Source organism: Grampus griseus (genome assembly GCF_964374135.1).
Source record: "Grampus griseus genome assembly, chromosome: 13".
NCBI classification, from domain to species: domain Eukaryota; kingdom Metazoa; phylum Chordata; class Mammalia; order Artiodactyla; family Delphinidae; genus Grampus; species Grampus griseus.
This window is the reverse complement of record NC_139007.1, coordinates 87973892-88001328: the sequence shown is the minus strand read 5'-3', so window position 1 is coordinate 88001328 and position 27437 is coordinate 87973892. Positions and strand designations below refer to the sequence as shown.

General features: G+C 49.0%; 1 protein-coding gene across 1 annotated transcript in view; it reads left to right on the top strand.

The window, feature by feature from the left end:
- WDR27 (WD repeat domain 27) overlaps positions 1 to 27437 on the top strand; it is a gene marked incomplete at its 3' end in the record, with an annotated part of 52903 nt that overhangs the window by 14564 nt on the left and 10902 nt on the right. Inside the window, 14 exon segments of the mRNA XM_082668726.1 lie at positions 2499 to 2796; positions 8092 to 8250; positions 9657 to 9770; positions 10837 to 10888; positions 11613 to 11683; positions 13596 to 13659; positions 13662 to 13712; positions 14619 to 14715; positions 15928 to 16031; positions 16948 to 17010; positions 17204 to 17312; positions 17793 to 17875; positions 24809 to 25005; positions 26563 to 26730. Coding sequence (XP_082524852.1) covers positions 2506 to 2796; positions 8092 to 8250; positions 9657 to 9770; positions 10837 to 10888; positions 11613 to 11683; positions 13596 to 13659; positions 13662 to 13712; positions 14619 to 14715; positions 15928 to 16031; positions 16948 to 17010; positions 17204 to 17312; positions 17793 to 17875; positions 24809 to 25005; positions 26563 to 26730 — 1623 coding nt within the window. The 5' untranslated portion in view covers positions 2499 to 2505.

The window sequence follows — 27437 nt, the reverse complement described above, 5'->3', positions numbered from 1 at the left end:
TTTCTCCAAACATCGCAGGCTTCTCAAGTCTTTCAAAGTCTCTGATTTATTACTACAGAGAATGTGTGTCCTGGGGAGATCGGGGAGCGCACAAGGCCTGACTGGGTCTGGTGTCTGGCCTTACAGGTGCTAAAATAAGGCCTCCTATCCACCTCCTATTGGAAGTGCTTCCTGCCTTCTTTGGGGTTATTTCCAACAGAGTTTCTTAGGTAGCATGTTTTTGTTTGTCTCCTTTGTCTTGTTAAATCGCGACCCCTGCACCTGTAGGCTGGGAGGTGATTACAGCCCCACCCATCGACCCAGGAGGTGTATGCTGGGGGGGTCACCCTCCATGAAGTGGCCTGGGGAGTCGAGATCTGTACATTCCTCGTCGTGCGGGTGCGTGCTGCGTGGGTGCCCCAGCCTGAGGCCCCTCGGCCGGTCCCCTCTGGCGGTGAACTTCCCACCTCTGAGGTCCTGCGCTCCCGCTGTCTCAGGTTGTGTGCTGTTTCTTTTCACAGTTGGAATGAAATCAGATAGTCCATTATTTAGGGCTCTCTGGTTGGAAATAACAGAATAGCCTAGATGAAGGGAAACCCCACCGAATTCAAGACAGAAGGAGTAGAACCAAATGCTGGGACCCAGTGGCCCAGACCCAGTCCTGCTGTTCTCTACACAGCGCGTCCTCCGCTCCACACCCCACGGCAGCATCCCGCTTGCCCTTGGCTTCCGCGTTCTTTGCTTCTGTGCTAATGGGATTCTGGCCCCCGAAAGAGAGAATCACTGCAATTTTAGCAGGTAATCCACCAGGTGTCTGCAGCAGATTATACCTTTAGGATTGGCATGACCCTTCACTCGCTGGGTGTTTGAGGGACAAATCTGAAATTCCCCACGAAGAAAGAAAGGGCTGGGCATGGATTGGATATGAGGGCAAAAGAAGGAAGGAATTAATATTCACTCAAGCTTTGTGCCTGGAAACTTGGAAACTAGGAAAACGGTTGTGCCGTTAAGAGAAATGTGGGGACAGGAGAGGTCTGCAAGGGAAGGAGAGGGTGGAAACTGAGGTGCTGGCTGACCTTCCGTTGTCCTCGCAGAGCTACTGACCAGGCTCTCTGGGCCAGGCCCCAGGCCTGGACTTGGCTTGAGCCCCATCGTCCCCACCCAGCCCCTCTCAACTCTGACCCCCGGCGCTGCGGCCAGATTGACGTGTGTGTTTCCGGACGGGCAGCCCTGATTGACTCAGTTCTTAGCTCCCCAGGGTCACCTGAGCATAAGGATGAGCCCTGCTCTGCGGTCTGTTGAGCAGCGACCATCCCAGGATCTCCCCTTGGGAGCATCAGCTGCCCCCACTTCTTAGCCCCACCCCATCTCTGCTGGTAACTGTCCAGAGTCTTCTTCTGTGTTAACTACCACTTCCCCCATGATGCCTGTCCAGGCCGAGTCCACACAGCCAGCATGGTGACCACGTGGCTGGGTTCTCTGAATCTAAACAACCAGCTTGGTGGCCGGATGGCGAGGTGCTTTGCTCACGACTTTGTAGCTGAGGCTTCAGGTGTGTCTGGTGCCCGTGAGGCGGTGCGGAATCAGGGGTGACCCAGGGCTACTGCCGCACGTGTATAACCTGGTAGCCGTTACGGAGTTACTGACTGTGAAGTGGGACAGGTCTGAGACTGTTTTCATTTCTGTCTGTGTGTCGCTGATTGATGCTTTATAAGACACAGCCAGTGAACCAGTGGTTGTATAAGCCGAGATAACCAACTTTAACGACCTAGAATGTTGTGACCTAGTTGAACGAGTCCCAGATGCACAACGGGTATGGATTTGTTTTGTAGTTCACCACTGACTTTGTTCATCAGTGTAGAACATCACTTTGCATCTTGTTTTTTGTTTTTTTTTTTCTTTTGCGGTGCGCGGGCCTCTCACTGCTGTGGCCTCTCCCGTTGCGGAGCACAGGCTCCGGACGCGCAGGCTCAGCGGCCATGGCCCACGGGCCCAGCAGCTCCACGGCCCGTGGGATCTTCCCGGACCCGGGCACGAACCCGCGTCCCCTGCATTGGCAGGCGGACTCTCAACCACTGCGCCACCAGGGAAGCCCATAACTTTGCATCTTAATCGTCGCTGACAGTCTTCGATTTTGGTCGTGGCTCTCTGAAAGCACTTCTTGGTGCCGGTACTGGAGCATCGTTTGGTCCTCGCGAGGCCTCTGTGAGGGTGGCTGGCGTTCCCTCCGTTCCCAGTGGGGGAGCAGGCGCTCCGCGTCGAAGCAAGGTCTGCTCAGTGGGAGCCGTGGCGCTGGAACCGAGGTCTGCTTAACTTGAAAGCCTGTGGGAGCAGTGAGCAGTCATGACAGGGAACTTCCGGGATGTCAGTGATTTTCTTTTTCTTGGGGGTGGGGAGGGAAGACGAGTCACCAGGTGTGACGTGTGTGTGATCATACTGGTAATTACGAGTAAACAACAGACTGTCCTCTGCATGAAATACCATACCCATAGTCCGCTTATATGTACTTTGTGTTTCAGGTTGAAGATGGAAGAACCACAAGAGATTTTCTCCATAAATGATGGCCACGCAGGTGATATAGTCGTGGAAAAATACCTGGTGGATTCCAAGAAGTCCGCATCCCACGTTCAGCTCGCCTGCAGTGGGCGGTCCTGTGCTTTCGCCTTAGATAGAAACGAACTTTGTGTATGGGACACCAAGGAACCTCCTCACCAGGTATTTAAAAAGTTATACATGTTTTTTGTTAAGTCACAGAAATTTGCCGTCAAGCTCTGTTCCTCTGATGCTGTTTGGGTGAGTTTGCCCTTTATGGATTCAGTTACCAGCTACGGGAGAAAAATGCTAACAAAACAAAGCATATTAAGTTTTGACTTAGGAAATAAACTGGAATCACTTTATTTAAAAATAAATTTAAATACTTTAAAATCATTTAAAATTTCTTCTTGAGTAAGAATATAAACAAGAAGAGGTTCTTCTTAACACAATCAAGACAAGTTGAACTTTTAATTTTAATTGTAGATTTTTAATACAACATTTAAAGGAGTTTATTGTGTTTATTGCAGAATCTTTAACATCAAACTGATAGGGTTTTAAAGACATCAGTTTTCTTTCTAAAGGTTATTTTATGACTAATATAATTATCTTAATACTGTTAAAAACAGGTTTTTTTGTAAAAAATAAAAAAGCAAAAGTCTGTCAGCGTTTTTGGTATTGGGGTAGTTTTAATCTTCATTTTGGGCTTCAGGGGTTTGAGAACAGTGATGACAGCACATGCAAACCAAAACCGTATTTGCTTTGAAATTTAACTTTCAATTATGCTGGCAAACACTTTACTAATAGTGGAAGCTGTTCATCATTGCTGAAGGGAAATCTGTATTTTGATTTCTTTCCCACTTAGTTAAGAGAGGTTTTTATGTGTTTCTTCAACACAACTTGCATTGATGAGTTGACCCTACATTCCGGTCTCTGGCTTGATCTCTCTTGTTTTTCTATCGAGCATAAAATACTTAGAAAAATGTGTCCCAGGTGTTAAGTGCACATTGTAGTGATAATACCAAAGTGAACACAGCCGGGCGGCACCGCCCAGGCTCTGCCTCAGCTGGTGCTCCCTTGTCTCGTCCCCAGAGGTGGCTCTGGCCCCACTTCCAGCATGTAGCTGTGCTCGTGTTTGAACTTTGTATAAATGGTGTCACACATCACACATTCTTTTTTGCTGGTCTCTTTGGTTTGCCATTATGCTTATGAGCTTTATCCACATTGCTTGTTTTCATTGCTGTGCAGTATTGCGTTGTATGGCTAGACCACACTTTATCCATTCTACTATTATTGGAGGTTTGGTTGGTTTCCATATTTTGATTGCTACATTCTTTTATATGTCTTTTGACGCACATGTATATGCACTTGCTGAGTCTTAAGGAATGCATATATTTAGTCTAAAAGTTAAAGCTAAGATTTGCAAAGTGGTTGTACCAACCTGTCCTTCTTCACGTGGTGGGTCCACATCCTCACCTACACTTGGTCCTTTTAATGTTGTCCCTTCTGGTGGGTGTAGTGGTACTTAATCATGATTTGCAGTTCCCTTTGTGCACGTTTATTGGCCATTTGGCCGTTCTCTTTTGTGATATATGTGTTCAATCTCTTGCCAGTTTTCTACTGAATTACCTGTCGTTTTCCTGTTGATTTGAAGGGGTTCTTACGTACCTAAATGTCAACTGTGTATTGGTGTGTGTGCATTTTCTAGCGTTTCATGGAGGTGGAATCGGCAGCTTCTCGTTTCGTCTGGCTTCTGCCACTTAGAATAAGTATGCTGAGATTTATCTACATTGTTGCAGTATCAACAGTTTGTTCTTTTGATTATTGAGTAGTGTTCCATTGTATGGATATATATTGTAATTTGTTTATCCGTTTTCCTGTTGGTGGACGTTCAGGTTGTTTTCACTTTTGACTGTTATAAAGAAAGTTGCTATGAATACTTGTGTGTCTTTTGTTTTAGTAATGTCACTTAGATCGAGCTGGTTCATAGCGTTCTTCAAGTCTTCTATTTATGACCACCTGCTCTATCGGTTATTGAGAGAGGCATATAGAAATCTATGACTCTGAATGTGAATTCGTCTATTTCTCTTCTATCCGTTTTGCCCCATGTATTTTGAAGCTCTGTCGTTAAGCACGTAGATGTTCAGTACCTTTACGTCTTCTTGGTGGAGTGGCCCCATTAACATCATGGAGTGACATGCTTTATCCCTGGTAACGTTTCTTACTGTGGAATTTTGGCTACCCATTTCTCTTTGGATTCTACTTTTTACTTGCTTTTTGTATTTTGAGGCCATTATTTTTTAAGAGCAGTTTTAGGTTTACAGCAAAATTGAGGGGAAAGTACAGAGAGTTCCTATATCCCCGTGATATGCGCCCACACATGCGTGTTTTCCCCCGTGCTCAGCATCCTCCAGATGGTACATCCGTTACAGTCGATGAACCGACATTGACATTGTTTTCACACGAAGTCCATCGCTCGCCTTAGAGTTCCCCCGCCGTGCGGTGCATTTTGTGGATTTGGACAAGTGCACAGTGATATATATGTAGCCACAACTCTAGCACCACGCAGGTGTTTTCACTGCCTGAAATTCCGCTGGGCTCTGCTTGTTCGCGCCTCCCTACCCCAGCTTCTGGTAACCACTGATCTTGTACTGTCTCCAGAGTTCTGCCTTTTCCAGAATGTTGTATGTTGGGATCATACGGATTGGCTCCTTTCTCTAGTCATGTGTAGTTAAGGTTGCTCCATGTCTTTCCACGACTTGATAGCTCATTTGTTTTTAGCCCTGAATCATATTCTACTGTCTGGATGGACCAGAGTTTATTTATTCATTCACCTACTAAAGGACATCTTAGTTGCTTTCAAGTTTTGGAAATTATGAATAAAGCTGCTATAAACATAAATTTCTGTGCAAATTCTTGTGTGGACATAAATTTTCAACTCCTTTGGTAAATACCAAAGAGCAGGATTGCTGAGTTGTGTGATGAGAGTATGCTTCATTTTGTAAGAAACTCTAATAAGGTGGCCACACCGCTCTGCGTTCCCTCCAGCAAAGGATGAGCGTTCTTGTTGCTCCACATCCTCGCCAGCATTTGGTGTTGTCAGTGTTCTGAATTTTAGCCATTCTAACAAGTGGATAGTAGTATCTTACTGCTGTTTTAATTTGACTTTCCCTGATGACATATACTTTTCATATGTTTACTTGCTATCTGCGTATCTTCTTTAGTGGGGTGTCTGTTAAGGTCTTTGGCCCATTTTTAAATTGGGTTGTTTATTTTCTTGTTGTGTCTTAAGAGGTCTTTGTGTATTTTGCATAACAGTCCTTTATTATATATGTCTTTTGTAAATATTTTCTCCCAGTCTGTGGTTTGTCTTTTTATTCTCTTGATAGTGTCTTTCACAGAGCAGAATTTTTTAATGCTAACGAAGTCCAGCTTATTAATTCTTACTTTCATGACTCATGTCTTTGGTGTCTTATCTAAAAAGTCGTTGCCAAACGCAAGTCGTCTAGATTTTCTCCTATGTTACCTTCTAGAGGTGTATAGTGTTCTCCGCTGTATTGCCTTTGTTCCTTTGTTGAAGGTCGGTTGACTCTTTCTGGCTCTCTGCTCTCTCCCAGTCATCTGTTTGTCTTTTCTTTTGCCAACATCACACAGTCGCGATTGGTGGAGCTTTGGAGTAGCTTTGAACTCAGGTAGGTCAGTCCTCCAACTGTGTTATTTTACAGTATTATGCGGCTGTTCTCGGTCTTTTGCCTCTCCATGTAAACTTCAGAGTAAGTTTGTTGATTTCATTCGGATTGCATTGAATCTGTAGATAAAGTTGGGAAGAACTGACATCTTGACAATGTTGAGTCCTCATGTCCACAAACATGGAGTATCTCTCCATTCATTTAGTTCCTCTTTGATTTCTTTCAGCAGAGCTTTATAATTTTCCTCATGGTGATCTTATGCATATTTTGTTAGATTTGTACCTATTTCATATTACATTTTTGCTAATGTAAATGTTATTGTATTTTTAATTTCAAAGTCCACTTGTTTAATGCTAGTATAGGACAGCAACAGAATTGTATATATTAACTTTGTGTCCTGCAAACTTGCTATAAATTGCTTAGTTTCAGGAGTTTTTTGTTCATTCTTTTGGATTTTCTACATAGACAGTCATGGAAACATCTGTGAACAAAGACAGTTTTACTTCTTCCTTCTCAGACACTATTCCTTTTCTTTTCTTGTATTAGTGCATTAGCTAAGACTTCCAGTATGATGGTGAAAGGAGTGGTGAGGGGGACATCCTTGCCTTGTTTCTGATCTTAGTGGGAAAACTTCTGGTTTCTCACCTTTAAATATGATAACTTTTGATACTTTGTAGCTATTCTTTATTATGCTTAGATACTAGTATACTGAGAGGTTTTTTTTTTATCATGAATTGTTGTTGGATTTTTAAAATGCTTTTTCTACCTTTATTGATGTTTTTGTGTGATTTTTCTTCTTTAGCCTGTTGATATGGTGGATTAGTTGATTTTTGAATGTTGAACCAGCCTTGCATACCTGGAATAAATCCCATTTGGTCATGGTTTATAATTCATTTTATGCATTGTTTAGTTTGATTTGCTAATATTTTAAATATTTTGTTGATGTTTGCATCTCTGTTCATGAGAGGTATTGGTCTGTAATTTTCTTTTCTTGTCATATCTTTGTCTGGTTTTGGTATTCAGGTAATACTGGCTTCATAGAATGAGTAAGGAGGTATTCCCTCTGTTTCTTCTGAAGTGTTTCCTCTTATTTTTCTTCTATTTTCTGAAAGACGTTTTGGAGAATTGGTCTGATTTCTTTCTTAAATGTTTAGTAGAATTTACCAGTGAGCCCATCTTGGCCTGGTGCTTTCTGTTTCAGAAGGTTATCAATTATTGATTCATTTTCTTTAACAGATATAGGCCTATTTAGACTACCTACTTCTCTTTCTGCAATGTCTAATCTGCTTTTAATCCCACTTAGTGTGTTTTTCATCTTTCATTTTAGTTTTCATCTCTTGAAGTTAGAATTGGGTCTTTTAAAAATATATTCTAAGCCTCTGTTTAACCTTTTGAACATATGAAATGAAGTTATAATGACTGTTTAAATGTCCTTATCTAGTAGTTTTGACACCTGGATCAGTTCTGGTTTGGTTTCAAGGTCTAAACGACTTGTGGGTGTTTTCCATCATTTCTTATTTCTCTTGTTTTTGACCTAATGGTCTTGTCTCCTTGAGTACCTTTCTGCTCAGATGGGCACAGTGTCCCTTCTGCCTGCTTGCCACGGGCCATAGCAGGTCACTGGCCAGGCGTGGAGCCGCGGCGGATGCAGGGAGGAGGGAGGACGGGATGCACAACTCACCTGGAGTCTGTGCGCGTGGCCTTCCGCAAGACACGCCGTCATCCTCGTGATGCAGTGTCTTCCCTACAGACAGTGCCCGTGTTCCACGTGTTTCCAGAAGAACTTTTCAATGTTTTTAATGCTCTCAAAGAGCCAAAATCAAACCAAAGCTCACGTCATTCTGCACGTAATCCTGGAATAGAGGGTTACGCTCTCAGCATCTCCCATGAGGTCATCTCGGACATTACACTAATGACCCAACTCCCTCCAGGGCGATTTCCACGAGGGACCGTCCTCGGCACCCTCCTGGGAAAGGTGCTGTGTTTAAGGCCTAGTCCCACCGATCATGTTACTGCGGTGTGTGCTGGAAACAAAGTATTCACACTGGACGTTGAGCTAAGACCCGACACCGCGTGAAGTTCCCCGGCACGACGCCCACGGCTCCCGGTGCTGGGCCTCACCTGCCTCTTCTCAGCAGGGTTTGTAACTGGGCCTGTTTTTGTAAAGATGTGAGGGGCAGCGAATGAAAACATTTCTTTATCTTGCGATTGGAAAGCACTGGACCCAGATACTGCTGTTCTATGTAAATTAGGAAACCTTTCCAGGAAGTCTGGACACCAGGCTCACTGAGCACACGTGTGGTAAACTGTGTTTCTCTGATCGGCTCCCACTTGAGCGGTCTCTTCAAGGCCTGGAAAGCATAGTGCTTTTATCTCTTCTAGCAAAATTTGCTGTTCATCAAGAATTGGCCTCTTCTGCCTTAATTCTCAGTTGGGCTGCGTTTAAGTAGGCGTGCCACCTCTTGCGGGTTCTGTGCTTTGGTTGCTCTACGCGCTGGCCGGACGCCAGGCCTGGAGAGCAGGCGGCTTCTTCCTCAGAACTCACCTTCTGCCCGAGACGCAGCTTGGAGACAGATCTTCTAGGGCCTGGTGTCGTGTCTTGTCTTCCGTTTGCCAGATGAATGCAGTCAGCAAAGCTAGTTGCCTGCAAGGCGTTTTCTTGCCATTTCCACTGTCAAAACCTAGCGTAGGAGGGACGTTAGTGCACCAAACCTTCACTGATGGTTAAGCCATGGGGCCTCAGGTGTGCCAGGCAGTTTGCGGTGCAGAGTGGACGTTTCTGTCTTCAAACAATTTTGGGCCAGATTGTGAAGTTGAGGGTCGCACATAACGAAAGGTCAGATGGTGGAGGTGACCTAGGATCAGGGCAGGGCTGTGAGCTTGTTCAGCGACACGTTGGCATTTGAGCTGTAAATATTTAAAACGTTTTGTGCAGACACCTTTTGATGGTCACCCCCCATACCTAACAAACACCATCTTCATGCCAGGGGAAGGTAAACCAGGATGAGCAGGACGACACTTAGCATGTACAGTGTTTGAAGGAAGGCAGATGCTCCCGAAAGAGAAAATGATGAGCCTGGCATGGAGTGCGGATGCCTCTGCAGGGCCGGCCCGGCGGCGGGTGCGGCGGGGCAGCGTGTGCGGGGTGTGGGCCGTGGGGAGGTGGGGCGCCCCAGATGCTGCTTCAGGGCGTGACGGGGGTGTCGGCCTTGGTCAGTCTCGTTTCTTCAGTCGCTGCTCCCGGGGCCAGGACCGCGGCGCTTCCCTCTCGGCTCAGCCCCTGAACTTTAGCTTCCAGCGTTATGCACAGGAAGTTCCAAATTCGGACCAGGGGATTATGTAAAGTAGAATTAATTTTAATAGAAACTATTTTCTGTGAGATTCATAGAACTTCTTAATAAAAATAATAATTACCAGAACACTCGGTGCCTGGTCTTCCCTCACCAATTCCCCCAGAGCCGGTCTACCCTAGCCGAGCTGCAGGGTCCCCAGGGCCCAGTGACCGCGGCCGCGTTTCGCACTTGGCAGGCACGTGTCATCATCGCGGTGTCCGAGGACAGAAGCTTCGAGGTACGGGACGGGCGTTAGACTGTGGTGGTGTGTGAACGATTTGTGTTGTGCTTTTGGTTCGTGGTCACTGCCACACGCGTAACGTCCGAGGGGTGACTGTCCTGGACTCAGCCCGATGTCTTGGCTGCTTGCTGGGCGGCTTTGGGGGCCGGGGCTCGTGGCACGTTCTGGTGGCCTGGCATTCCAGGTGGGCTGAGTCAGTGACGGGACCCTCCTTCTCCTGGAATCCAGGGCCCTGGAGAGCTAACACCTTAATTTACCTCCACAGTATATCCTAGGGGCCCAGCAGCAGGGCCACTTTCCAATATCAAAAGATTCATTCAGAGCTAAATTAGGCTTAAGAAGGAAATAACGCAAAACGCAAGCTCAGTTCCCATCCACCTCCGAGTCAGTGCACTGTGAGTATTTTCTAACTGACAAAGTGAGGATGTCCTATGTTGTGGCTGAAGGAAAGTTGGGGGTGATTAACAGGCATCTGCAGAGAGAGCGAGAGAGGAGAGAGATTGTAAAAATGCTTCTGTTGTCACCTTGAAATTTCGCACTTGCAAAAGCTCTGCAGCAGGCTGCTGGGGCCAGAACCCCAGCTCGCCACTTACCAGCTGCTGCTGACAGATTAACCGAGCTCGCCTGACCTCTCTTATCTGGAAAATGGAAATGATGGCCTCCGTCTCCTCAAGGGGTGTGAGAATTAGAGCGGATGTTTGGAAAACAGGAGGGTGCGCCTGTCGCTTAGTAACTGGTCCTTTCTCGTCAGGATACAGGTGACAGTGACCTTGTCCCCTCTTCTCGGCAGCGTTGATGAAGTGCTGGAAATGTCCCCACCTTCTCTTGTCTGGGGCTTCCAAACCTGTGGGTTGTCATTTTTGGAAATGTTTGTTTCCTGTATGTATGATGCTGATATCTTTAATTGTATTTCTGTAGTTTTATTATTTATATGCTTATTATTTTGTCCTTTAGATAACCATTCACATAAATTAACTTGTAATTTGGTAGAAGTATTAGTTCAAACTATAGCAATAATGGCAAAATTTTTACCTCTTCTAAAGAAACGTGTGTCTGTCCAAAGGTTTGGGACCATCGTATGGAATCATTAACATACAGCTCATCAGTGTTAACAGGTAACTTAAAACTTTTACCTGTTTTCTGTCCGTGGGCTATGTGTAACCTAATACATACATGTTAACCTGTAAGCCAGAGCTGTGACAGTCAAGGCGGTCTGAATCCATTTATCAGTCTCAGGGATAGAGCATACTTCTTGGAATTATGTTGGAATTATTTTCCTGAAATTAACTATGGGGACTTTATTTGACTGTTAAGAAAACAATTATAAACTTGATTTTGATGTCATCTATAAAGTTTATTTAGGACGTGCAGTGTTTTCAATATTCATGTATCCTAACTCTCCTTCTAAATCCTTGACACTCTGGATTCACAGTAAGTTTTAAATGAAATGACATCCTAGGCAACGATTTAAAAAAGAGACATTCATTTAATTGCTGTTTTCACCACTAATTCCGTAGTCTTATTGTTTCTTACTGAAGAATCGTTGTTGCTGCGTGTTTAATGTTGTTTGGTGCTATTCTCACTCTGGGAGTTAGTGACTCATGGAGGGGCTGGGATGACCCCCCAGGCTTCCCCCGGGCCGTTCCGACCACTGTCTTCCCACACTCATGCACTTTCCAAAATTTCTGTTCACTTACAGTTTCTACTTCCTGGTGAAGAACTTACTTTGGAATAGTTCACATGTGACTAAAAGAAATACCATCAGTAAAAGTGCTGGCTCCCAGTTTAAACTCCGTCAGGCACCTTTAAAGCTAAGAACGCACGTGCCCCCTCCAATAGCCTCTCCCCCCCTGAGTCTCCTTGTGGACCAGCGAAGGCTGCAGCCGGTCACCGGCTGTGTGGATGGCCAGGTGAGAACCACAGGCTAACTCCAGTTTTCAGACGTTGTTATGACTAAGTGAACACGTGCACAAAGGTCTCTGTTTCACTATTGCTTTGTATCCTTTGCTGAGGCCGTACCTCCAGCGCCTGGTGGGGTTTTCATACCCGCGGGGCCTCGCCTGCAGAGAGGCTCGGTCCTCTGTAAAATCGCGTACAACCACTAGTGTCAGATTTATATATTTTGAGAAATTTGAAGATACTTGATATTTTTAAAAACTTAGTTTTGTTGACTTAAAAAAATATGCACAACGTGAGAGCTGTGAGTTAAGTTTTATTTGGGGCAAAATGAGGACTGCGGCCCGGGACGTGGCATTTCAGGTAACTGAGAACTGCTCCGACCAGGCGAGGGGCTGGGAGGCTGAGGGCCAGGGTATGTAGGAGTTTGGCAGCAAAGGGCAGCTAGTCGGAACCTCAAAGGATTATCGTTAAATAAAGAAATCCAGGCATCTCAAGTTAAGGAATTCAGCGCTTTTCTATGTATGGGAAGACGCAAGAGTCTGGCCTCAGTGCAGTCATTCCTTTGACGTGACCTCAGCTACCTGGGGCCAGTATTTTCGTGCTGAGTTGCCTCAGGGCTCGCCGCAGGGAGTGGCTGCAGCCTGATGGCTGCTAGACGGCAGCTTTCTTTTCAGCCCTGAGCTTCCTCCGCTCAAGTTGCAGGCAGGGCTGCAATCTTTGGTGACTGTGACATCCTTTGTTTATTGATATGGCAGGAAATATTCCATTTATAAATATTCCATTTACCAGATTTTAGGTGAGCAATTGAGGTTTACTTCACAAAGCATGGATACTGTTCTCTTTTAAAAACAGTGGCTGTTGATATAACTTGGGAAAGACCTCGCGTGAGGAGGTAACCCAGGTCTTCCTCCTGTGCGTCTCCTTGGCTTTCACATCGCACTCTTCTGATGCTTCTGTCCCCAGACCGGGGGGAGGGGGTCCCCCAGGAAGCCAGTCAGCAGGACACCAGCGGGGGTCCCACAGTTAACCCAGTTCCGACACTGTCTACCTGGAGGTGGTTAAGGGCTCGGTCCCACGAGACTGCCCCTCACTTCAGATGCCAGTCGCAGGTAGCGGGTCCCCAGGTCACCCACAACTTCGCCTGACTCAGCTGCAAATCAGAGGTTCCCACGGCCCCTTCCTCTGCTTGATTAATACAGGCGAGCAGCCAGAGGAAGAGCTACCAGGGCAAGGTTTGGGGGCGTCCTCAGCACAGGAGCTTCTGTTCCCATGGACGTGGGGGGCATCGCACCCCAGGGAGGATGTTGTCGCCCTCCTGGATCTCCCTGAACCTGTACTTCTGGGGTTTTTACGGAGGCTCATTGCTTAGGCAGGATTGATTCGATCCTTGGCGGTGGGTGATAGAAGTCCGTCTCCAGCCCCTGCACCCCTCCCCCGAGGTCAGCAGTGGTTCCCCGGCAACCAGTCCCCATCCTTAGGTGACCTGAGGGCTTTCCAGAAGTCACCTCATTAATATAACAGGCGACACCGTGGTCACTCTCATCAGGAGATTCCAAGGGTTTTAGGAGCTCCGTGTGGGCTATGTCCGCCGTGCTGTGTTTGGAGAGACCAGGCGTGCGGTGCTGGGGACGGGAGCACACCGTGCTTGGTCCAGTGTTTTGCAGAAGACGAGTGACCGCTGGGTTGTGTCTGCACCTCAAGTCGGCACTGCCCCCCGATGTGCCGTTAGGAGGACGCCCCCGGGTGGGGGCATGAGGGAGGGAAGGATTGGAGGCCAGAGGAGAGCAGCCAGGGCACCGCCTCTCACCCTGTCAGCTCCCTGCTCACTCTTCTCCTTGGCTTCCTGCTTTGCATCCGACCACCTGGTGAGAGTCCTGTGTCTACACGTGGTCTTGCGTGTCTAGACGTGTTTTGCTTTTCCAGCTTCGGACCTTCGGTTTGGTGGAAGGACACCATTATCACTGTGTGACACACGTTGACCTGAGGAAAGAGAGAGTTTCCGCACCAGTGGGGTGGAGTCCAAGCCATGCACCTGGCCAGGTGATGCCCTGCAGACCCGCCCACGGGGCTCAGGCCCACAGCGACCCCCTCCCTAGCAGGGGGTAGAGGGAGGGGGAGGAGAAGCCAGGGTCCCGGACGAGGCAGGTCCTGTGGGAGCGGCGGGGTGGGGCGGGTGGAGGCCTGTCTTAGTGGACAGCGGGCCGCGGCTCTCCAGCCCATTGGCAGTGTCACAGCGGGGGCTGCCCAGGGGTCCGCGGCTTTTCCACTGAGCCCGCTCGTCACCCCTCCGTCCCCACGCCTGTCCCCGTCGCCAGGTGCCGAGTGTCTGCCGCTCTGCCCCCGGAGGAGCTGGGGAAGCTACTGCTTTTACTGTTTAATCCCGCCATGGATTCTCTTTCCTAGGCACCTGCGTCCTTCACTTTCTTGTTACAGCAGGTGTGTCTCTGCTCTGCTCGCCTTCAGATTTATCGTGGTTGGTGTTCTTTCAGTTTGTGGTATATGTGTGTATATATAGGTAAATGGCTGTAAGCGGTTTCTTTTTAAAGCAGGTCAGAAATTGCCTTTATCCGTTAGATCTATGTTTTCCTAATGTGTTTGCCTTGGCTTTCATTATTTCTTGTGTAAATACTCATTTATTATGAAGTAGTAAGCCCACTTTAGGAATTCACAGTTATCTCTAAGTAGACCACTTCCTCCTCACCCCCTTTCTGTGGATCTGTCCTTGAGACTCCATCTCTCTCCCACAGGCCTCATGACATAGGGTCTAATGTTTATTTCTAACCTTGTGCTTTATAATGTATAAGCCTAAGGATTTTTCTTGTTTCGTGATCTGAGCTTTCCAGCAACATGTATTTCCTACAACATCCCACTGGGTCAGCTGTTAGCCTTGACCTTGACTAATCATTTTAACGTCACCTCTCAGATTGTCAGTAATTCTGTCCCTAGAAGACAGTCAGCCTCCCTCCACAAAGGCACCGGACACAGGAGAAGAGATTGAAGTGACACTTCCTGTCCTGAGCCTGGCGCCCTGTGACTGTGGTTTGTAAGTACCATGGACTCCGCCACGGCCGTATGGAGAAAGCCTCCTTCCTAAAGTAGGTTCATTGTTTTTCTAGAACGATTAAAATAAACCGAATTATCTTTGTCTGACATAACCGTAAGTGTAAGTGTTCTTAGGACTGCATATTTTATGTCTTAAGGTTGATAATCTCGGCCAGTTATTTTAAAGTCTATTTTATTAAAAAAGCGAGATTAATTTTCTTCACCCAAATCTAGGCAGATCTTGACTTCTGCAGTAGGGCAAAGGGTGATGTCGTGACCTCATTCCCCTTGGCTCCACACAGAGTTTGGAGAGCTCTGGAGATGACTGAAGAGCAGCCTCTGGCCCTGCTGGTGTGGGAGACCTGAGGAGGCTGCTGGTGCGGCTGCAGCCCTTCTGTGCTTGCGCAGCAGACAGTCGTGTCTCTGCACAGGTGCCCCTGCCTGGTCCGGAACAGCGCCTGGCCCGAACTTGAGCTGACTAGTGGGTCTGAGGCCTTGGGTCCCCACCGTCCCTCAGGGAGCAGTGATCCCACTTCTGCTCAGACTCGCTTGGTCTCCCTGGGGCTGGTGTTGGAGGCTGAGGACCCGATAACAGCCTGGGCAGTGGCTGAGGCTGCTGTTTGGCTTCATGCCAAGGCGCATGTGGGACAGAGGTGTCTGTGGAGGCCGTTCTGAGTCCAGGTCTGATGAAACCAGAGGCGGCTGATCAATCAGATTACAGCGTGCGTCTAGTTTGTAAACGGAAAAACAAAGAAGAAATGGCAGATCTGTGTGTGCCTTGATGTGCACGCTGCTGTCGGTCAGTCTCCAGCCTGTCAGCACCGCCCGGCAGAGTCTTCTGTGCAGCCGTCACGCAGGCATGGAGCCCGCCTGCGGGGAAGCCCACCTGTGTGGGGTCTCGCGGGGGCCGATGTGCTGACCTCCTGTGACGTCAGGGGGGAGAAAAACCTCCGTCCAGAGTTGAGTTGGGCCCAGCTTGTGGCCCTTTGAGCTCCCTGTCTTCCCTGGACAGTGGGTGTCTAGGAAACCCAGACCCTGGGATGTGCTGAGAGGTTATAAGTGATCGGACTGGCCCCTGGGACACAGGCCGAGGGACCCTCAGGTCGCCAAGGTTGTGCATCACCTGTTCCTCTCACGTGGGTCCAGCGCAATTCTCGGTGCCCTGGAGCTGGGAAGATCAGGACACTTTTTTCTCTTTTTCTTTTAAAATTAGTCTTTCTTCTGAGAATGCCAGCTGCTTGCAGACTGGAAGCTCAGCGGGTTTATTCATATTTAAGTTGGCAGACTTTGAACTGGAGGCCATTTTACGTTGCAAGGGTAAGACCTACGTTCAAAGGATCTTTGATGTGAACTTTGTGTAACTTTAAAAGTTTGCTTTGCCTGCCACGTGTGGAGGTCAGAGGTGAGGAGGACAAGATGCGCTGGTCCCCAGCGCCAGCTGCTCTCACCAGGCTGGCGGGTTACCGCCACGCCGCCCTGGCCTCTCCTGGCGTCCCCAGTCCCGCTGGCAGCCCGGCGCCCTCCCTCTTTGTCCTGGGGCTCGGCCAGGCCGCGTCAGGGACCCTGAAGTCGGCTCTGCCCGTGTTCTTGCCGCAGTCTTGGTGTGGTGCCTGGTCACCCTCACACCTGTCAGGCTGAGCGACGTCTCCTCGCCCTTCCTGGTGTCCGCTGAGCTGCGGGGATGACCGACTCCTGCCCGCCCCCCCGGCCCCCCATGGGCCCTACAGCCGAGGCCACTTCTGAGCCGACTGCCTGCGCCCTGCGCCCTGCGGGATCCCTGCCGGCCTGGGGTGGGGCCCAGGCCACACCTCACCTCCTCGTGGGACGTCACCCCTCCCTTGTCATCTGTCCGCTCATGTGACAGTCCCTGAACTCTCCAAGCCTCCACTGGCCTCAGTGCCCACGCCTGCCCCCCTATCCCGCTGGTCTATCCTTTAAGACCCAACTGGATGTCCCCTAGACCCGGCTCTGTGTTCTCACAGGGACGCTGCGCTTCCCAGCACTTTCACAGCCGTGTTATGTGTTTAGTCCGCGGGCTTGGGCCGGGTCAGCTCTCCGTGGGCCGGGCCTTGAGCTGCGGGCCCCAGTGGCAGGGCCTGTCTGCTCCCTCCTAATGTCCTGGTGTCCTGATGTCGAGCCCCCGGCCCCAGCCTGTGTGCAGCAGGCACTCAGGGAGACCGCAGGGAGCACCCCTGCCATATTGCTTGTTTGTTCCTCCTTGCTGGAAATTAAGATTTCAGGAGCCTCCGCATTCACGTTGCTGGCTCGTGTGCTGTGATGAGCAAAACCAGTGGTCGTGAGGTGAGTCGTAGCCATTCACTGTGCGTAGAGTCTGCACAGTGCACCTGTCTGTACTGTGCTTTATCCTTCTTTTCTCCCAACGGCGCTGTAGTGGCTGCTTACTGAGACTGTGGGTGTGAGAGTTCAGGGGATCACACGGGGCTCTGCAAGCCGTGTGACTATCAGCTCAGCTAAAGCTGTGTCCACAGTTCGAGCTCATCATCACTTCTCTCACGACCGGTCCGTGCGGGCCTCCTGCTTGCTCACGTACACGTTCGAAAATCAGATGGCCCTGGCGGAGGTCGACCCGCCGCCCCGGTGAGGTCTCAGCAGCGCCCTGGCGTGGGAAGGGATCTGTCAGTGCCACCGCGGTACAGTCCTTCAGGAAGGTTGTGTACGTGTGGGTTTATCACTCGGGAGAATTTAGATTCCTTTTTATCTTAAGAAATAGAAGTAAAGTTTAGTAAACTCCCAGCTATACCAGCAATAAAGAAATTATTGCTCACACCATGGCTCCTATCTTGTTTAAAACTAAATGGCTTGTGGTTTATTTTCATGTGAAACATTATTTTATTTCAGGATAGAAGGTAGACTTTACAACAGGACTTTTATTAAAAATAGGAATTCATTTTTTAGCAGGGTAAGAATAAGCTTGACGGTTTTCCTCACTTCCAAATGCTGCACATCTGTATCTGCATGAATTAATCGTCCAAAACTGCCTTTAAGTTGCACGTCTCCTTGAAATAACTCCGTCATATAAGTTTGCTCTCATAGACCAGTTTTGTGTTTTTATTTTAGCTCCTGTGTCTTATCGACTCCTCCGCTGTATTTCGGACTTGTTAAGGAAAAAAGTACTAAGCCGGCTACTCACAAACAATCTGGTTAGTGTAATGTAGTCTGAAATACAAAATGCAGAGGGGTTCCTTGTCTGAGTTACCTTTGTTTAGCTTCGCTCTGTCGTTTTGTGAATTTACGTTCGTCGAAGTGCAAATTCAGCGTTTTCTTCTTCCTTCACTCCTTCCTTTCTGTGCCTCTCGCGTGTTTTCACGCGGTGTTTGTGGTGGGGAATGTGCTGACGTTTCTTCTCCTGAGTTGGGTTAATTCACAGGAATTCAAAACGTGAAAAATACTGGTGGTGGTTCCTTAGTGGCCAGCACAGCGTAGACTTATTGTGAGAAAAGTTTGTTCTTGTTTCCCTTTGCTGAAGAGTTTCACATTTTATTTATTTATTTATTTTATTTTATTTTTATTATTTTTTTTTTTTGCGGTACGTGGGCCTCTCACTGTTGTGGCCTCTCCTGTTGCGGAGCACAGGCTCCGGACGCGCAGGCCCAGCGGCCACGGCTCACAGGCCCAGCCGCTCCACGGCATGTGGGGTCTTCCCAGACCGGGGCAAGAACCCGTGTCCCCTGCATCGGCAGGCTGACTCTCAACCACTGCGTCACCAGAGAAGCCCAAAGAGTTTCACATTTTAAAGCGAATCTCAGACATGATGCTACTTCTGCGTCCTGCATGTGCATTTCTTTTAATTTTTAAAATTATTTATTTATGTTTGGCTGTGTTGGGTCTTTGATACTGCGCACAGGCTTTCTCTAGTAGTGGCAGGCGGGAGCTACTCTTCGTTGCAGTGCATGGGCTTCTCATTGCGGTGGCTTCTCTTGTTTGGGAGCACGGGCTCTAGACGCGCAGGCTCAGTAGTTGTGGTGCATGGGCTTAGTTGCTCTGCTGCATGTGGGGTCTTCCTGGACCAGGGCTCGAACCTGTGTCCCCTGCATTGGCAGGCGGATTCTTAACCACTCACCACCAGGGAAGTCCCTGCATGTACATTTCTAAAGCACACTGCCGTTTCCTTACCCAGCTTCGGTGCCAGCATATCCGCACCAGCAGGGATTCTTCGGTGTCGTGTATTAGCCAGGCTTTTCACCTTTGAGTATGATATTAGCTGTGGGTTTACCGTAAGTGGCCTTTGTTATGTTGAGATATGCTCCCTCTATACCAACTTTGATGAGAGTTTATCATGAATGGATGTTGAATTTTGTTAAGTGCTTTTCCTGCATCTGTTGAGATGATCATGTGATTTTTAGCCTTCCTTTTGTTAATGTGGTGCATCACATTGATTGATTTGTGAATAGTGAACCATCTTTGCATCCCTGGAATAAACCCACTTGATCATAGTGTATGATCCTTTTTATACATTGTTAAATTCAACTTGCATATATATATATATATACATATATATATATATATATATTTTTTTTTGCAGTACACAGGCCTCCCACTGTTGTGGCCCCTCCCGCTGCGGAGCACAGCCTCCGGATGCACAGGCCCAACGACCATGGCCCACGGGCCCAGCCACTCCACGGCACATGGGATCCTCCCAGACAGGGGCACGAACCCGCGTCCCCTGCATCGGCAGGCGGACTCCCAGCCACTGCGCCACCAGGGAAGCCCTCAACTTGCATGTATTTTGTTGAGGATTTTTGCATCTGTATTCATCAGTGATACTGGCCTGTGATTTTTTTTGTAGTATCTTTGTCTGGCTTGGGGATCAGGGTAATGGTGGCATTGTGGATGAATCTGGGAATGTTTCATCTCTTCAAGTTTTTGGAATAGTTTGAGAAGGATAGGTATTAGCTATTTATATGTTTGGTGGAATTCCCCCGTGAAGCTGTTCAGTCCTGGACTTTTGTTTGCTGGGAGTTTGTAAATTACAAGTTCAATTTCACTGCTAGTGATCCATCTATTCAGATTGTGTATTTCTTCCTGAATCAGGTTTTGAAGATTGTATGTTTCCAGAAGTTTGTCCATTTCTTCTAGGTTGTCCAGTTTGTTGGTACATAACTGTTTAGAGGATTCTCTAATGTTTTTTTCTATCTCTGTGGCATTGGTTTTAATTTCTCCTCTTTCATTTCTTTTTTTTGTTTATTTGGGTCCTCTCTCCTTTCTTCTTGATGAGTCTGGCTAAAGGTTTGTCAATTTTGTTCTATCTTTTAAAAAAAAATCTCGTTTCATTGATCCTTTCTATTGTTTTTTGGTCTCGATTTTATTTATTTCCTCTCTGATCTTTATTATCTCCTTTCTTTTGCTGACTTTGGGCTTTGTTTATTCTTCTGTTTCTAATTCCTTTAGATGGAAGTTTAGGCTGTTTACTTGAGATTTTCTTGTTTCTTGAGGAAGGTCTGTGTCACTTTAAACTTCCCTCTTAGACCTTATTTTGCTGCATCGCATAGATTTTGGAAAGTTGTGTTTCCATTTTCATTTGTCTTGAGGTATTTTCTGATTTCCTCTTTGATTTCTTTATTGACCCATTTGTTTTTTAGTGGCATGTTGCTTAGTCTCCACATGTTGGTGCTTTTCTCATTTTTCTTCCTGTAATTGATTTCCAGTTTTATGATATTGTGGTTGGAAGAAATGCCTGATAGAATTTCTGTCCTCAGTCTCTTGTTGAGACTTGTTTTGTAGCCCAGCACGTGATTTATCTTGGAGGAGGTTCCATGTGCACTTGAAAAGAACGTGTATTCTGCTGTTTTTGGATGGAATGTTGTAGATATCTATTAAGTCCAACTGCTCTGTTGTGTCATTTAAGACTAATGTTGCCTTATTGATTTTCTGTCTGAATGATTTGTCCACTGATGTCAGTGGGGTGTTAAAGTCCTTACCATTATTGTATTGTTGTCAATTTCTCCCTCTGTATCTGTTACTATTTGCTTTATATATTTAGGAGCTCCTGTATGGGGTTCATATATGTTAATGAGTATAATATCCTCTTGTATTGCTCCCTTTATCATTATATAATGCCATTCTTTGTTTTTTTTTATAGCCTTTGTTTTAAAGTCTGTTTTGTCTGATACGATTACTGCTACTCCTGTGTTCTTGTAGTTTCCTTTGCATGAAATAGCTTTTTCCATTCTCTCATTTTCAGTCTGTGTATGTCTTTAGCTCTGAAGTAAGTCTCTTGTAGGCAGCATATAGGTGGTATTTCATGGTTTTGAATAAGAGTTTATGTATATATATATATAAATTTATGTAAACATATATATAAATGTTATGGAGTAAAGTTATACATGTAAATAGGGAAACATTCACCTTGTTTCTGGTTTATTTTTTATTTCTAACGCCACTTTGGACTATCTCAATTATTTTCTCTTATCCTCCTTGAAGTGAGGAGTGCCCTTTGGAGAGTCCTCTGTCAAGCAGGCTCATCAGGCAGTTTGCCGTGGCCCACGACCGAGCTGCCGTGCTCTGTGTTCAGTATTCAGGTGCACAGTCCAGCCGGAGCCACGCTTCTCTGCATTTGTAAGAGTCTCTTACCTGCCCACTGTTCCATTTTAAACAGATTTTAAAAATCTTGGTTACTTGAAGTTATATGACATTGTTTGAGTCGAGATTAAAATCAAAACTCACTTCCCCTGGAACGTTATTAGAATTAGCCCAGAGCGTCTGTGTGTGCCCTGCAGTTCCTGCAACACGAGCACTGGGTCCAGGTCTGCACTCCGTGTGTGGGGCCGTCTCCTTCATAAGCTCCAAGGGAGCCTGGCAGGAGGGCTGCACATAGAGGCTTATTCATAGACAAAGGGAAGCTGCAGGATAGCCACCAGCTGCCCCCTGGAGGCCTGGTCTTCTGCTTCCTCAGTGGGTTGAGCCCTTCCTCCCCCAGGTGGAGTAGGGCACGCAGGGCCGGGCACTCTTGGCCTCGTGACAGCACCGTGATGTCAGGTGCATCAGAATGCCTTTAATTCCTTTCTGGGACCTCAGCAATTTTCTCGGTGAGGTTTGGAAGAAGTCGGGAGGCAGTTTTCATCCAGGCAGCTTCACTCTGAGCTCTTCTTTTCAGAAGTAAACGTCATTTCTGCTCCCTAGATTTGCTTACAGGTGAGAACATGCCTTTGCTCCCAACCCAGGGTCTGTCGTGCACCAGCACCCCCTCACCCTAACCTCCATGAGTGCTTGCCATCTGTGCAGAGCAGATCCCTAAAGCTCACGGTTATTTATGACTGTGCTGACTTCCTTCTGTTTTTCATATAATTCTAGCCAAAGACGTGTTTTGAATAATTTTAGGAAATTAGATATGTAGTGTTATCAGGAAACTGAGTATTTTTGTGATACTCAACGTGCTTGCTTACAGAGTGTTTGATTAAAAAGTGGGCCCTCAAGTTTGAATGTTGGATCTATAACTGATTTCTCCCTTGTTTTAGGGAACTGTTCACGTGGAATGGCTTAGCCGAGCATACGCCTCTCAAGAGCTGTCGAGTGGGCGGCCTGGGCTCAGACCTGCGTCCTGGGCGTGACCCTCGGCTCCCCGCCCTCAGGCTCCTCGCTGTAGAAGTCGGGCCATGACGTGAGGCACCTGGCGGGCCCTCGGTGGCCGGGGATGGGGAAGTGTTGTTACCTGTTTCAGGCTTCCTCACTACCTGAGGAAACGAGCACCAGGTTAACTGGAGATTCTACATTTTATCTGCTGCAAGTGTGGCTCCTCTGAGTTATGATTTATAAGGAGCTCCTCTCACGTTTTTAAGCAGGAGATGGACGGCAGCTGGCCTGTGGCTTAGTCAGCCACTTGTCCCTGGTCTTCAATGACGATCTTCAGTGATGATCAGGGACACCTGCTGTTTTTTCAGGTAAAATGTAGAATTTTAGTTCATGTGGATTTATGAGTGGGCCTTGTTACCAAACTAGGTCCGTTTGCCAGACGCTGAGATGCCGTGGGGTTATTCATGACGAGACGGGAGAGCACATCTCAGATTCGCTCCCCAAGGCTGGGGACTGAAGCCCCAGTAACCAAGGAACCCGTACGTCAGAGGCGTTACCTATAGCGCTGGCTAGAGAGTCAAAGATCAGGCGAGCTTGGTCGGGACGCGTTACCCGTGAGGGTCCTGACCAGCTCTTCCCTCACCTGCTGTTCTGTAGGACGAGCTCGAGGGTTTCTGTTGGTCACCCATTGCTGTTAACCCTGTGGGCATGGTTTCTGGACAGGCCTTTTAACCCTATGGGGCATGGTTTCGGCCTCATTATGGTCCTGTTATTAGTTGCTAAGTGCAACTCCCGTTCCCTTCAAGACGAGGACAGACTAGAACCATGGCTTGAACTGGGGAATGAAATGATGAGATTTAACAAACCGGATTCCACTGAGCTCCGCTAGACCAAGAAGTGTGAGTGTAATCTGTGAGACCGGAACCGTGGGCATATTTGTGGCAGGGGCCCCGAGGTTTTGGGGGAGTGAAGTCGCCTTACAGACAGGACAGAAACATGGTTTGGAAGTTAGCAGCATTTGTAAATAAACATTTTTATGAACGGAACGAGGCACAGAACCTCTTTAAGCAGGCAGGTTTGAGATGAGGGCAATGATGTGAAAATCACTGCCTCTTTGGCCTTGTAACTGGGACCTGCAGGCTCCTGGTCCTAAACCTTGAGGTCTCGCCCCTCTTCGTGAGACTCCTGTGCTGCTTGCTTCAGAACTTACACTCGGTAGGTATTGTAGCAACAGCCGAAAAGCAAAATAGCTTTCACTAGTCCGTGCGTTTTTGCGAACTATAGAGGAGGAACCAGGGGTCACTGGCCCCAGCCGGTGGGGAGGCCACACCCGGCAGTGGGTGAGAGCACGCCCTGGCCTCTCTCCGGGTTCCCGGCCTCGGCTCTTCCCAGAGTCTGCAGCCGGCTCCGGACAGAGGGAAGGAGCGGCCCTTCCCAAGGGCAGACCAGGGCCTGGGGGCTGTGCTTCTTGCAGCGTCTCTTTTCCTCACCCACCCAGCCTCTAGCCCATGTAATTCCAGGACGGCCCGTGGCTCCGCCGGGCTCAGTGCCTGTGTCGGGAGTGCGCTCTTGGGGGCCCTTGTGCACGTACACCGGGCAACCCCCATGATGGGTGTCCACGGTGATTGCGTTGGTTGTGGACGTCTCTCTGTGGATTTTATTGTTGGCAAAAGGGCTTCTGCTGAGTTAAGAAAATGCAGTAGATAGTCCAGCTTGCATTTTAAAATGGGCTCTATTTCCATTTTGGGGAAAAGAGTCATCATTAGCCCCCTTTCCTGTTATCTGCACAGCATTTTACCCCATGCGGGTAGTTGGTTAGTGGGCATACGGTTCAGCTTTGAAAATAGGATTGGTCTCTCAGCGTTTACCCGGAAGGCAGGAAAGTGGGTTTTTGTTTCCATCATCGTCTAAGGGAAATAGGAGAAGTGTGTTCTGGATAGTTTGATTGTGGTCAGTATTAGGTGCTAAGTTAAAATTCCCTCCTGGAGGACCTGACCTCTGAGAGCACAAGCAGGTGGTGTGTCCCGTGTGAAAACCACGGATCACAATGATATTTAATTTGCTAACAGGGTCTGTGTTTATGCTTTAGGCTTTAGAACGTCATTTCCCACCACACGCTGCTGTCCGGCACGGAGACGTGGGGAGCCCGGCCCCATGCCTCCTCTTAGCCTGCGCCTGGCACCGGGCAGACGCGGGGACAGGCTGGGTGGGTCTGAACGCGTCCCTGGGGGCCCCACCCCCTCTCATGTCGGGCTGAGGGCAAGGGGTGTAAAGCCAGATTAAAGTAATTAAAATTTCATTAAGTATTATGGAATTGTATGAACACGAATTCTTATAAAAGGATGCAACTGAGCTGAGAACTCTTGCTTCTGGGTCTCGAGTCCTTCATCTGTCTGGGCGCTGCCGAGTTGGCCCCCTTCCCGCTGCCCTTCCTGTTGGTGGGGACCTCGCGCCCCGTCCCTGTCCACCCACCGTCCGTCCTGCTCCTCGGCCGGGCGGGAGCCTCCTCCCTGGGGGAGGGAAGACTGCGGGCCTGGGTTTTGTGTCGCTCACTCTGTTTCTAGAGCGCGTCCCAGCCCACACCTGGCACATCGGTCTTCTTCGGAGGCGAGAGAAGAGAAGACGTGTGTGCCACGTGGACACAGAGGAAAGCGCGTCCTGGCTGGGGTCCCTGGGGTCCCGGCGCTCACCCCGAGGCCACGCGTCGGCACAGGCCTCCGACTCCGCCCTTCGTGTGCCCAGGCGGAGCTTGGAGGAGAAGGTCCCGTTGGGGTCCCGTTGTTGTCACTGGGAGTTGCGGATCTGTCCTGAGGCGCCGGGCAGGCTCCTTACGGCGTCTGCTCCGCGGCGCCCCTGCCTGCTTGGGTACCGCAGCCACGCCGTCGGGAGCTGGGGAGGAATGCTAGTCAGTGGTGGGAGGGCTGGGAGGACGAGAGGAGGGTGTCCCGCTCCGCAGTGGATGACTGGGTGCCCCGCTGAATCCACCACGCGTGGCCCCGCGGCCTCTTGCCGCCTGGGGAGGTGGGTGGTGCGAGCGCCCTCGTTTGACGTGCGAGGAAAGGCCGCTCAGCGCGACAGGGGCGCGTCTGGAGGTCCGAAGGGACGGTGTCGGGCCCGCCGCGCCCACGCGGGGGCCGCAGCGCCGTCTCTGCGCGGGGGGCGCGGGGGCGCGGCGTCCCGAGGAAGCGCCGAGGTGCCGCCCCTTCTCCGGCCTTGGTGCTTCGGCGAAGCTCCCGGAAACTTACACCAGAGGGCAGCAGAGCCATTTCGGATAGTTTTCTGCTCGGTACACTTTAGCGCTCAGCTTTCTCGAGGGCATGTCACAGAGCTGCAGTGTGCATCTTTCCCGGGGTTTCCAGTTCTTCCTGTTAGTTTTCTGACAGGTGTGATGTGGTGATGTTGCAAGTCACTGTCTGATCTCTAAATTACCATCTGTAATTCACACGCCGAGCCCACGTGAGCACAGGCTCCTTGCGACGGCAAGGATGTCTCCTAGCCCTGCGATTTCAGTCACGAAGTGTCAGACTCGGGAGATCTGAGGCCTTGGATCGCCCAGGATCACGGCGCCCAGGACGTGGGGCTGGAGCCCTTCCCAGCGCGTGGCAGCGGCTCAGAAGCGCAGCTTTGCTGCAGCACAGGGAGCATCGCTGGTTTTCTGGAGCGAGTGTCTCCCCGTCGCCCGCCGGCGCACCCGCCGGAGTCTAGTGGGCAGCCCAGCCCTGCCCTTTCCGTTTGGCACCCCTTCTCGCAGGACGGCAGTTTCATTTCCCAGACTCCAAGAACCCACCTCCAAGAAGCCTCTCGCCGCACGGGCTCCTCAGCGTGGCAGGCGGTGGCAGCGTCTGGGGATGACTTTAAGGGTGCCCCTCCCCGCCGCCGCTGTGAAGGCCTTTCGAGTTGGTCACTAGGGCGGGGCGGGACGGGGCCCAGACAGAAGCCACAGCGCTTGCGGCCGCTTCATCAGGACGGAGCTGACGGGCCGGGCAGCCCAGCGCTGGGGCCGACGGGGCGCGGGACCCCTCGTCTGGACGGCCGTCGCGCTGGCCAGCGGCATGACCTGGGCAGTACTGCCTGTCCCTTCCTGAGCAGACGCTTATTTTCCTGTAAAAGGAGGGGATGGATGCAGTAAGTGATAACCGGTCCGTTATCTGCAAGTTTAATTATTCTGATGCTGTAATTGCTGGTCAAGCCGATGGGTTACGTCACAGTTCAACACCTTCTTCAGAAACCATATTTAGCCTTTAAATGAAGTAAAATCCACCTCCTTGGGTGTTGGTTCCCCGGGGTTGCTTGGCTCGGAAATGCCTCTGGCTTCCAGCGTTACTTCTTCCTGGACGAGGTGCGGTTCTGGTGTTTTGGACGAAGGTACTCGGTCCTTCCTGCTCTGTCCCACTCAGGTCACGACAGAGCAGTGAGCACTGTCCGCTTCCTGGGACGGACGCTGAAGGTGTGGTCGGTCCGCAGGACAGAGCCGGCACTGCGTCTGGTAATGGTGACCCCAGGGAGACTGTCGGGCAGTCCGCTGTCCGGGCAGAGCTTCTCCAGGGTCCCCGTGTCCTACCCTAACCAGGAGGCTGGGCAGCTGGGCAGCACAGTGACACTGATCGATGGTTCAGGACTTTCTTCTGTGTGTGCGTGCGTGGTGTGCGTGTGTGTGTACACATACGTGACACGCATGCGTGCACAGCACACAAGTACATGCATGCGTGCACATATGTACACACAGTTAAATAAGCCTTTTGTTTGTGTGGCCTAAAAATGATAGCAATTAATACTAAAATACTGGAATAATTTAAATATAAATTCAACGTGATTTTATAGTACAGATGAAAATATGCCCAAGGGATACTATGTGGAGGAAGTACCTTCTGGGGAAAAAAAATGCCGTGTTTCAGTGAACTTATAGGAGATCATTTGGAAATAGAATGGGAAAGGGGGACAGGAAGATGACCGGAAAAGAGGTGATGACAGGAGACGCGGCTTCGATTCATCAGATTATGTGCTGGCAAAAAGCATATTTTCAAGAAAGCTGTTAGCATTTATTTTCTATGAGTCTTGTATAAAGGGACTGAATCCTGGGGAAACTAATCAGGAAGGGAAAGTTGGTTAATTCCCAGGCCTCTGCAGGGTGAGGCGCTCGGCAGCAGTGAAGAGAGAGGGAATTTGTTTTAGGCCCTTAGTCCTATCAGCTTC